This window comes from Petaurus breviceps, unplaced genomic scaffold (genome assembly GCF_028583685.1).
Source record: "Petaurus breviceps papuanus isolate PSGF00001 unplaced genomic scaffold, PetGlider_PUasm1.0 173, whole genome shotgun sequence".
NCBI lineage: Eukaryota > Metazoa > Chordata > Mammalia > Diprotodontia > Petauridae > Petaurus > Petaurus breviceps.
The window spans coordinates 11,564,631-11,576,815 of record NW_027185759.1 but is presented as its reverse complement, the minus strand read 5'-3'; the positions used below and the strand labels follow the sequence as shown (position 1 = coordinate 11,576,815).

Here is a 12,185-nt window from a genome sequence, read left to right as displayed (position 1 = left end):
AAGGAAGGAAGGAAGGAAGGAAGGAAGGAAGGAAGGAAGGAAGGAAGAAGAGGAAAAAGAAGAAACAAAAATGAAAAACAGAAGAAACAGAACATGAAAAATAGAAGAAACAGAAGAAGAAGAAGAGAAGGAGAAGAAACAGAAAAGAAGAAACAAGATGGAAACAGAAAGAAGAAGAAGAAAGAGGTCAAGGAGGGAGAGGAGGACAAGAAGGAGAAAGAGGAAAAGAATTAGGGGGAAGAAGAGGAAGGAAAAAAGAGATATAAGAGGAATAGGCTCCAATATTTTTTTCTGGTGGCCTGGTGCCCACCCATTATTGAAATGAGAACCTAGAAAAACACTGCCTGGGTAACTGGACCTTGCAAGCAATGTTATGTGAAGCTTTGAAAGCCCCTGAAAGCTGCCTCACCCTGAAGCCAAGTCTGGCAAGAGCTGTCCAGGAACTCTGGGCAGTGACCTCACAAGCCCTGGAGTGATGGCACTGAAAGTGAGTGTCTCAAAATGAACACTCAGGTAAATAAGAATGGAGACTGAACCCAAATTTCCCAGGGGGAGAGTGAATGTGGTCCTCTCTGCCTCCCCATCTTCCCCAGATGCTAGTGAAGAAGGTGGAACACTCACATGTTCTTTCAACTGCCTCACAGTGCATTTTTCCAGCGGGGTTGGGTCCAACACATGGCAGGTGGTTTCCAACAAGTCAATCTCCATTGCATACACCTCTCCCATGGGCCTCTGCAGGGGGAATTAGTGAGGATGAAGCAGCATGACTGGATACTCTTGGTTAACACTGCTCCAACATTTATTTGCCTGATTAGGCAAGGACTAGATAGTGCCTCTGAGAAAGAGAGAAATGAGGTGCCCAAAAATGAGCCTCAAGAGGAGAAAATTCCCATTTGTCATTCTGAGTGCTCTTCCTGAGAATCCAAATGACTTTGTGACCTGCCAAGGCCATTACAACCTGACCCTAATCTCTCTTTTCAGCCTTATTATCCAGAGCCTCCCTCCACAGTCTAATCCCACAGGTTGTCTTGCTGTGCCTCCCCATACCTCCACCATGCCTGGCACACTCTCCCCACTCACATTCATGGCTGAGAATTACTCACTCCCTTCAAAGTTCAGTTTAAATGCTACCTCCCATGAGGCCCACCTCAATCCTACCTTCCACCATCCCATCCCCCAACTTGTATTTACTTAGCATATGCTTCAATGCCTGGGTTGTCTCTTATAAAATGTAAAGTCAAGGGGGTGTTTTCATTCTTTGGTGCTTGTGTCTTTGTGCAGGTCACTGAAGGGTCATATCACACTTACTAAAGGGTTTTACAGATTGAAAAATCCCAGTAAATAATGACTTGAGGTCCTGAAAGGATGTGAGCTCAGTAGAATGGTCTCCCTTTCTTCCTCTTCTCTCTTCCTCCTTCCCTCTCTCTTTCCTTTCTCCCTAGCTCCTCTTTCTTCCTAAGCATCTAATGGTCTTCCCATGTTTACCCATACTTCCTGCCTTTCTGAATTTCCTCTCCAAGAAGCAGCTTGTAACCCACAAGCAAATTAACAACCCAAATCCCTGTAGCTGAGTGTGGCAGAGTTCAGAGTACTGGACCCAGATATTTGCTAGATAGATGTATGTCACTTTGGGAAAGTCATTCAACTTCTCATATGGTCCTTGGTTTGCTCATGTATAAGTCTATTTGCATATATGTATGAGATATCACCTGCAAAACCCCCTCCTCTAAATCTCATGATTATGGCGTCTTTTTTTTTTAGAAGCAGCATGGGATGTTGAGGGGGAAACACAACCAACATTCAATTTGGAGTCAGAATCTCAGCTTCTTATGATTTCTGCAGTGGCGGGCAGTGACCTTAAGGAAGTCACGTCTCTCTAGACATCATTGGTAAAGTGAGAAGGGCTGCATTCTGGAGGCTGTAAGATTCCTTACATCTATGAATTCAGTGAGATCCTACTAGTTTATAAATTCCATGAGGACAGATCTGTCTGTCCTGTGTATCTCTGTGTATCCCTCTTCTGTCCCCTCCCCCTGTGGGAGCACGGGAAGGGTCTCACCTTCAACAGCCTTGAAATCAAGGTTTATTGAGTCAATGAGCCTTACTCAGATAGGAAGCCCTCTTCCAAAATGGCCAAACACAATGTCCCAAAGCCCAATTACCTGCGAAATATCAAATGATTTAATTTGTCCTTTAATTAAATTTCGAGCAATTTTGCCTTTCCAACTCAGAGAGTGGTTTTATAATACAAGCTTCTTATGCCTCAGAATAGAGTAAACTAACCAGGAATAGGATGGTAAGTATTTAGCAACCAGTTCTCTGAGGAAAAAACAAAAAACACAGGATAGGCTTTTCAATTTAATCTACATCATTGACATTTTCTACAATACTTTTTTAAGTTTAGACAATCAACCAAACCATAAAATCCAGCCCTCATTTTTAGCTGATTTCCCAGGAGTAAATGCTCACACTGAAGACTGATAGGCTGACTCCAGCACCCCTTGGAATTTAGCCAATCACTGAGCATCATGGGGCAGGCAGCAATTTGTAGTTGTCACCAGCAAAGACCAAAGTCCCCAGTGAATACAGCCTTCCCTCTATAAAGCACCATCTTTGGAGCGTTGTCTCATTTTTGGCCTAGTTCCCTCCTTGGGAAGCGGGGGCAGAGACAGAATAAACAGCTTGCTAGACTCCAGATGACAAGAACCGGCTCTCCTAAATTCCATCCCAACTCTCTTTCCAATAGCTCATCCTTCCCATGGCCTATCGCCTTCAGCTAATCATTTAAAAGCAGCCACCTGCCTGTCCCTTGTGGCTTCCCCAATGGAATGCAAGGTCTTTGAGGACAGAGTTCTGTGTCCCCCAAAGCCAGAACAATGCTTGGCACATTGTGGGTATTTAACAAGTCCTGTCTTCTGATCTAGTATGCTTTCTATGATACAGCACTGTCTCTGTGGAGCTCATGCCCAAAGAGAAAGGCATGGACAAACTTGCCCCACCCGGAAAAGGATGGGGATGGCAAGGCAGATCTGAACACAATTTTGCCCAACTCCTGAAAATGGTGGCCAGAGTTCCAGTCCAAGTCTCTGACTCCCAGTCTAGCTCTGATTGCTCTCCACCCACAGCAGCCCCCCGCCCCAGCCCCAGCCCCCCAGGCCATGGATCACTTACCCCTTGGTACCCAGAGTGACCCCCCACAGCCCCAGACCCCCAGGCCATGGGTCACTTACCCACTGGTACACTCTCACTTTGTCGATCTGATTCAGAGTGAGCTTGAATCCATGCCTGTGCATGCTGTTGACATATTGCACAGCTGCCAAGGCAGCTTGTTCTACATCTGGGTCATCACAATCTGGGTCCCTCACTGGGGGAAGAGGAGGACTCCGAGAGAGGACAAAGCTCAGAAGTTGAGCTAGGCAGATCACGGCTACCAAGGACCTCATGGCTCAGTCCAGGACAGACACTGGCCCCTTCAGGTCTATCCCTGGAAAGGTGGCCGAGCTCCGAGGTTCCCACTCATTTATACATTGGAGGGAGCTAGGGGCATTGCATAAGGGTTGGCTGCTCCAGTTCCAAGAAACCCCCGCAAACAGCTGAAATGGAAAAGCAAACAAGGTCAGGGTATTGCCGGATGCCCAGTGGGTTCTGCCAAAGTCAATGTCCCCAGACGTGGGGGTGGGAGAAGAGGTGCTCCGAAGTCTGCTCCCAATGGGGTGACTTCAGCACCAAGCAGAAATTCATCATGGCAGGGAACTAAGCAAACAGACCAGCAAGGCCAAGGCGCCACCAGTGTCTGGTAGCAGACAAGAGTGAATTATCCTGGAGGGGGGTGGCCTAGCACAGAATGTATAAGGGTCTGGGATCACCTGGTGGTCACCAGGCATAGGCTGTGTCACTGAGAGGCAGCGTGGCATAGTTTTAAGGCCCCAAGGCTGAGTCAGGAGGGACCGGGGTTCAGACATTGTCCCCAGCCCTTGGTAGTCAGGTGTCCATGGGCCCAAGTCATTCAGCATTATGAGCCTTGGTGCTGTCTGTGGTAAAATGAGGGTAAGGGTATCTGGAGAGCAGTGGGATCACACTCAACAAGAAACAGATTCCTGCCACAGCGTATTGGCTTAAAAACTACATTTTGACCTCATCTGTTTTATTGAATTTTAATTTGTTTTGTTAAAAATTTCCCAATGATGTTTGCACCTGGCTTGGGCAGCACCCAAGGAGTGTTGGGGATTCATGTGGCCTGCAGGCTGGGAGTCTGACACCTCTGTCCTACAGCATCTTTCCTGGGCTTGTCATGAGAATCCCAGTGTCACAGCACCAGAAAGGACCTTAGCCTGAATTCCTGGCAACATGGGAGGGGTGAGGGAAAGAGTCCTGACTGAAATCAGAGGACCTGGATTCCAAGCCTGTCTCTGATAGGTATGACCTTGCATAAGTGCCAGTCACTGGCCTTACCATGGCCTCAGTTTCTCCATGTGTAAATGAGTAGATTGCCCTACATGGATGTGTAGGTATCCTCTAGAAGGATAGTATCAGAAACTCATCCAATGATACCCCAACGGAGCCCCCCAACAAGTGGCCCTCCTGCTTGAAGACCTCCAAGGAGGGGAAAACCACTCCCCCCTTAAGTAGCCCATGTTCACTCGGATGGCCCTGGTTGTCCCAGAATTCTGTAAGTGTTCGTGTTAATTCTGTAAGTGTAATTACTGTGTGGAAGGCAGATGTTCGTAAACCTGCTCAAAGGAATCAGAGGAATGGCCACTTCACACTAATGAGTAACTGAGAGCAACAATTCCACCTTTTCCATTTAGTCCAAAACCTCGACAGACATACTTAGTCTTCCTCCTGAACCACTGGTCACCGAGAAGGCACCAGTCTAGCCTCAGCCTTGAACATTTTCACCTTGTATCACCAACTGCTTCTTGGACATCTTGAGCTGGACGTCCTCTATACTGCTTCAGCTCAACTCTTCCCAAATGAAACTGTTTGCCTTTCCCCCCAAACCCTCTTCGCTTCCCAAGGTACCCTCATGCTCCCAGGTCCCTACGTTCCCAACCACAACACCCCCCCTTGACTTCTCCCTCTCACTCCATCTACCAATCCATTCATTTGCCAAATCTTGACCTTTCTACCCCCACAGCATCTCTTGTGGACATTCTCTTCTATCCATCCACAAAGCCACCACCCTGCTATAGGTCACCGTCATCCCTCACCTGGACTATCAGAATAACCTGCCGGTTGGTCTCCCTGTCTCAAACTTCTCTCCACTCTAACCCATTTTCCACTCAGCTGCAAACTGGTCCTAAAGTATAGATATGACCATGGCACCCTTCTCCCACTCAGTCAGCTCCCTACATCTTCTATCCAGTAGAAAGTCTCCTCCCACTTCACTCCCTCTACACACATCATGATCCAGCCATAATGTCACTGTTTGCTGTTCCTCACACATCGCCTCCATCTCCCCTCCCGTGGCTCAAAACCTCTTCTTCTTTGGCTCTGGTGCTTCTGAGCTTTCCTGGGTCTCTCTAAGAGTCAACTCCAATCTGATCTTCTGCCAGGGACCTTTCCTGGGTCCCTTATCGAATACAGCCTTTTCCTTTCAGATTGCTTTCCATTCTACTCTCTCTTGTGTATGTGTGTGCTATAGGTGTGAATTTAATGTGTGTATGTGTATTATATGTGTATTACATGCACGTGTAAATAGATGTATTTATGTGCTATATATGTGTGTAATATATGTATACTGTTAACATATGTTATATATGTGTAATATAGGTATATTGATTATATGTGCATATATACTATGATACAGTGTATGTGTTTATGTGTTGTATGTATGTCATATGGAATGTGTTAATATATGTGTTATACGAATTGCAGCATTGTACATGTGTTGCATATACATGTGTGATATGTTGTATGTGTGTATAATATATGTATGTGGGTGCATGTGTGTTTATATATGCTTATAATGTATATATGCATTGTTGTATATATGCATTTTATATGTGTGTTTATACATATATGTGTGCATATATGTGTCACATTGTATGATGCATGTAATACATGTATATTTGTGCTTGAACGTACACGTGTATATTGTGTTATATATGTGTATGAAATATATAGGTATGTCACATATAATATGCATTATATAGGTGTATATTTAATGTGTTACATGTGTGTGCATGTACCATATATGTTACAAATGTGTATTTATCTATACATAGCTGCATGTTCTACTCCATTTTACTGTGAGCTCCTTGAAGTCAGAGACGGTTTCTGCTTTTCTTTGTACCTACAGAGCTTAGCATAGTGTCTGGCATATAGTAGGTGCTCAATAAAGGCTTTTTGCTTGATTAGTTATTTGCCCAAGTCCCCCATGATCTCAGAGCTGCAGGGGACCTCAGAGTCCATCTAATACAAGTCATACCTGCAAAAGTTGGTCATTGGCAGCCACAAGTGATGCCTCAATCTCTGTTTGGTAGTAGAAGGGAAATGCATATACACAATATGTGTGTATACACCTATATATGTGTTTGTGTGTATACCTATATATGTGTGTGTGTGTACACATTTGTGTGTATTATGTGTGCATATCTGTGAGGGGAAATGTACCATTTGTCATAGCAGCCCACTCGGCTTGCTTTGGGACAGATCTGAATGTTAGGAAGTGGATGAAAAGCTAGAAACTTCCTCCCTACAACCATTCCGAGGAGAATAAACCCAATGTCTTTTCCTCTGATAGCCCTTCCACTCCTTGAAGGCCACCATTTTGTCATCTCCAATCTAAGCTAAATACCCCCACTTCCTCCAGCTGATCCTCTTCAGGCCTGGCCTTCATTGGCTTTAAAGGTGAACTTGACCACCCACCCACAACTTCAAACAAGGACACTACCTACAAAATAGCTGGAAATCAAACATCCAGAGCCGCCTCTCCCCTGTTGACTTTCATCCCACTTAGCCAATGCTGATGTTATCTCTGGACTTGACTTTACAGGTAGATAAGGAGTGAATGATTACTGTATTTCTAGTTAGACTTGTTCCAGAGAAAGCCCACTCAGTGCAAAGACTACCATCTTCTCCTTGATGGCGCTGTTCAGATGCAAAGCAAAGGAAGGCCACAGCATCATCTGCAACCTGACTCTTCAGTGCTGGCCATAGGTGGCTCAAGGAGCCAAGGCCTTGTCCTCACAGGGCCTTTACTCTGAAGAAGTTAATGATCTTCCCCAAAGGTGGTTTTCCTGCCAGAGCACACAAAGGTCATTGGAGTCAATAACTGCCTATACCCCCTCCAGTTTGAAAGCTGCCTTTCTCAACACCTCTACGGACGAAAAATATATGCAACTCCCAGAATGTAGACTCCCAACAGTGGGACCAAAGCATCATCTTTGTAGGTCAGTCAATTCACCTGTTAATCAGTAAGTACCACCAGAACTATAACTAGCATGGGGAGACTGAGTCATTTCCCAGGGTGCTGAAATATAGAAGAACCTGCTTTCTCTCCTTCCACGGCTGGTTACACAGCAAAGGATCATGGCTCTTTGGAAGCAAAGCTTCAGCATTCTCAAGTTACACCCGTAATCCATATTGACATGGAGGGGTAGCTCTCCTAGAGAGTTGTCTCCAAAGGTGACAGCAGCTTGGCCTGTTTCTGAACTTCTGGGGTACCAGAGCCTTCTGGGCTGTGGAAAACATTATTATTCATTCTCCTCTCAGCTCCCAGAAAGCCCCAAGCACACTATTGGTTTCTGAGCTTCTTTCCTTCTGATTTTGTTTTTTCCTGTAAAGAGAAAAAACCTCAATATTGAAGAATATTCCCAAAGGGACTTTCATTCAAAGACTCAGTTCCTTATCATAGTGAGGGAGCTGCCAGGCCCCCGTGGCCTCTTTCTGCTCTGTTCTTTAAAAAAAGCTTCAGCAAGAAGGGCGTTAACACCACATTCAGAATGGAGGAGGCCAAAGGAGTACAAAATATTGAAGGGGAGGTTAGAAGGGGAGCTGGGGGTGCTCACTGAGGGTACCAGCCTTGGTCAGCACTGGCCTACAAGCTCCGTGCCAGGTCTGATGCAGGAGGTCTAGACATGCCCTGGGACTTAGGGGGAGAGATATTAGAAGCCCTCCCTTCACCTCCAGCATCTCTTGTTTGGGGTCCAGGGGACATTGATTACTGGAATACCATGAGCTCCTTAAGAATTAGGAGTTAGTCTTCACCTCTCTTTAGATTCCCAGCACTTAACACTATAATGGGCAGTTTTGTGGTAATTTAGTTATTTCACTCATGTCACACTTGTGACCCAAGTGGAGTTTTCTCAGCAAAGATATAGGAGTGGTTGGCCACTTCCTTCTCCAGCTCAATTTTGCAGATGAAGAAACTGAGGCAAAAAAAAGTGAAGTGACTTGCTTGGTATCACACAGCTAGTGTCTGAAGCTAGATTTGAACTTAAGATGAGTCTTGCTGTGCACTATGGCATCACCTAGCTGCCCCTAATGGGCACATAGAAGAGGCTTAATCAATGCTTCTTGGCTAACTCTGAGACAGGCATTCTTAACCCAGGCTCTGTGAACTTTTTAAAAAATACTTTGATCATGGTATCTCAATAGACTTGGCTGCCTTTGTAAGCTGCCTGTTTTATTTAATGTATCTAAAGGCATTGTTCTGAGGGGTCCATAGACTTCACCAATCAGACTGCCCACATGAGACCATGCAATGAAAAAAATAGACATTCCTGAGGTGGGACCGGAGATGCCCCTTGCCAGAACAACTTCACCTGACCCCAAATGGCTCTGCCACTCATGGCTCAATAAAGGTGAGTAACACCTTGGCCCAGAGATGAGCTCTTGCCTCACCTGATAGTAAGTAAGCCTCTTACTTTTGTCTCGATACCCCAGCTCCTCTCACTAGTGCTAGGCACATCATAGGCCCTTCATAAATGATTGTTTATTTGTTTTGTTGTTTAAATAAATCATTGATTGACTAAGTAGTGGGTTGGAGGAGTGTATGGGGTGTTCAGGCAAGACAAGCACCTCTGGCATGAGGGTTATTCATCGTCCTTTGCTGTCCACCTGTCCCCCACCTCTCAGCCATGGCCCTGAGAAGCTGTAGCATGGCCAGTGGTCACACCCCATTAAACCATCTTGGCAAAAGAGCTAAACCAGGTTGAAAGTAATGCACAGGCTTCAAACCTGTCAGTGAGTTGGAGCCCCAAGCATGTGGGCAGATGAGAACAATTTGTTCATGAAGTGGGCTGAAGCAGGCAGTTGTAGAGTGCATAGAGTTTGTTTGGACATCGAAGACGCCAGCGTCTCACTGCATCCCGGGACATTGCCAGTTGTCCTGACTTTTGTCCTGCCACTGGACTTCGATGACTCTGGAAGAGAGAGTGAGGCTGAGGACTTTGTGCAATGCTGCCTCGTTTAAAACCTATTCATGAGCAAGTCCAAGACACCAACCATCGAAGTCATTGGTCCTCTTCAAAAACGAAGGACAAACAACAGTAGATGGGTCCAATCTCTCCCCAAGTCTTCTTCTCTACCCCTTCTACTACCCCCCCAACCTGTGCTTGTCTGAACAAAAAACTCCCTAAGCTTTGATTGCCCCCATCCTGCTCCTTCTCTAGATATCACCATACTGGGACAAAACTATTTAGCCAGTGACCATAATTATGGCTCTGAGATACGGGTCCAATGTCAGATCCAGCCAAGCTAAAGTCAGTATACTGTCTTCTACCCCTTTCCTTTCACTAGAGGATCCCACCATATACTTTACCAAGTAAATGGAGGTTTATCTATGGTGAACTCCCTCTTTTCCCCTAATTCTGTACCTCAAACCCCCTCAACATCATCTACCATTCTTTCTTCTTATACTCTAGTCCTGAAATGATGTGTTCCAGTGTGCCATCACCTTACCAATCCCATTTCCTCTGGGAGTTTGCTCTTTCAGGCATTCTCTCTCTCTCCCTCCCCCCACAAATGGTTGCTTCTTTATTGTCTGTCAACATGATTGGATACCTCCCACCATAAAAAAACAACTTTCCTTTGCCTCTACTAATTCCCTGACTTATTCTCCTATATCTCTCTTTCTTTTCATAGCCAAACTTCTAGAAAAGGAAGTCCATATTCATTGCCACATTGCCTCCTAATCCTCACCTCCAACACAGAGCTCAACCCAACTGCCTGAGATCTGGCTTCCAATTACACTGCTCTACCAGAATTACTCTTTCCGTGGTCAGCAACAGCCTTGTTTATAATCACTAAATCCCTTTTCCAGTCTTCACAAATTGACTTCTCTACAACTTTTGACACTGGTGCCCACTCCCCTCCTGAGATCCTGAGATCTCACCTCCTTTGGTTTTCTGACTCTGTCCCTTTCAGCTTTCCTTCCAACCTCTCTGAACACTACTCAGTCTTCGTTCCTGATCATCCTCCATGTTCCCTTCCCCCATGCATGAGTTCCTCCCAAGGCTCTTTCCTAGAACCTTTTTCATCTCGATAATATTCTGCCTCTTGATGATTTGTCAATTCCATGGGTCTGGTTAGAGATAACAGTACAAATTATATTTATCACCCACAGCCTGGAGGGATACCTCCACCTGCGTATTTTCCAGGCATCTCAAAGTCACCATGTTTAAAACTTAATTCCTCTCTCCCAACCACCCATGAATTCTCCTAAATTTCCCATTTTCAGGTGGGTGAGTCCTTCCGGCTCAGAGACATTCTTCACTGGCCGCTCTCTCACCCGATGATCCCTCCCGTCACTTGCCAACAGCCGCCGTGGCTACAGTCGCACCATCAGTCACCACACTAGCTCACAGCGTCCTCACTTCTCTCCTGGACACTACTGCGAGGAGCTTCCTGGCTTGTCTCCCTGTTGTGAGTCCTTAGGCGCTGTCACTGAAGGGCCTGACCACGCCACTCCTTGGCTCAAGGCCTCTAGTGAATCTCTGTTGCCTTCTGGGACCAGGTCACACTTCCCTGTCAGGCATTTCACTTCCTCCAGTCCGGCCCCAGCCCACTTTTTCAGGCTGATTACACAGGCACAGGATTCTTTGTTACCTATTCCATGGCCCACCCAGACCAACCTGCCAGTTGTTCCCTGTATAGGACTTTCTAGGTCCTGATGAGAACAGGGATGGAATCATGGAAAAGCAGGATTTTTTTTTCATTTTGTTCCAGGATTCTACAACAAACAATCAAATCAATCCCTGGAAAAAGCAATACGTTGACCTTCCAGGGCTCAGGTCCCATTGGGCATCAGAAGGGCAGGTACTGACTAGCAGAGGTCAACATTACTCTGGACAAGGAGAGTTCAGGTGTGAGGGAAAGGAAACAAATAAGTGGGTCAGAGGAGTGTGATCTGAAACTGATGGAACTTTGAAAACTATCTAGTCCTACCCAGACAGGAAACTGAGGTCCAACAAATATGAGTGACTTGCCCAAGATCGTACAAAAAGCAAGCAACCAACCTAGGATTCGCACCCAGATCCTATGACTACAGATCCCATGCTTGCTGCACTGCTGGGGCCCAGTCTTCCCTCTTTGGGGGAAGCATTCCCCAGTTTTCTCGTGTCACTTCACGTGACCGTGACGACTGTGGGGAGTCATCCCTCATCCTCCCAGAGATCCTCTCAGCTAGCTAATGAGCTCAATTTAAATGAGGCTAAGATAGTTTTGGGTGATAAAGGCTTAATGAGCCTCCCTACCCAAATGCCAGTTACATTTTAACCTTCAATTTCTGATCTTTAACTCTTTCATCTAAAGAGAGTAAGTGATGTTGGCATTTTAGGCAGCTTGAATGATCCCTTGAGGATAATGAAGGAAGGAAAGGAGGAAGGGAGAGAGGGAAGAAGGAAGGAAGGAAGAAATGAAGGGAGGAAGGAAGGAATGAACGAATGAAGAAGGAAGGAAATAATAATAATGATAATAACTGACATTTTGTAGCACATTTAAAGTTAGGAAAAACAGGGCCTATAAAAATATAAAAATAGGCTTATAAGGACCTCGCAACGACCTTCTACTCCCTGCAATGGCTCTCAGAGGTTATGTAGTCCAACCATATCATTTTGGATTTGAAGAAGGTGGGCACCAGAGAGGCTGAGTCACTTCCCCAAGGTCTCATGGGCAACAATTGATGGAGACAGAGGTCAAACACAGGCAATATGACTTACTCCTCCCACTGCACAGTCATA

The 12,185-nt window shown here is 45.7% G+C and overlaps 1 protein-coding gene across 1 annotated transcript in view; it reads right to left on the bottom strand.

The window, feature by feature from the left end:
* AHSG (alpha 2-HS glycoprotein) overlaps positions 1 to 3,458 on the bottom strand; it is an 8,900-nt gene extending 5,442 nt beyond the window's left edge. The window contains exons 1-2 of the mRNA XM_069083645.1: positions 3,231 to 3,458; positions 622 to 732 (exon numbers count right to left, since the gene is read on the bottom strand). Of these exons, the coding sequence (XP_068939746.1) occupies positions 622 to 732; positions 3,231 to 3,443 (324 nt within the window). The 5' untranslated portion in view covers positions 3,444 to 3,458. The remainder of the gene's footprint in view (positions 1 to 621; positions 733 to 3,230) is intronic.
* Positions 3,459 to 12,185: the final 8,727 nt, after the last annotated feature.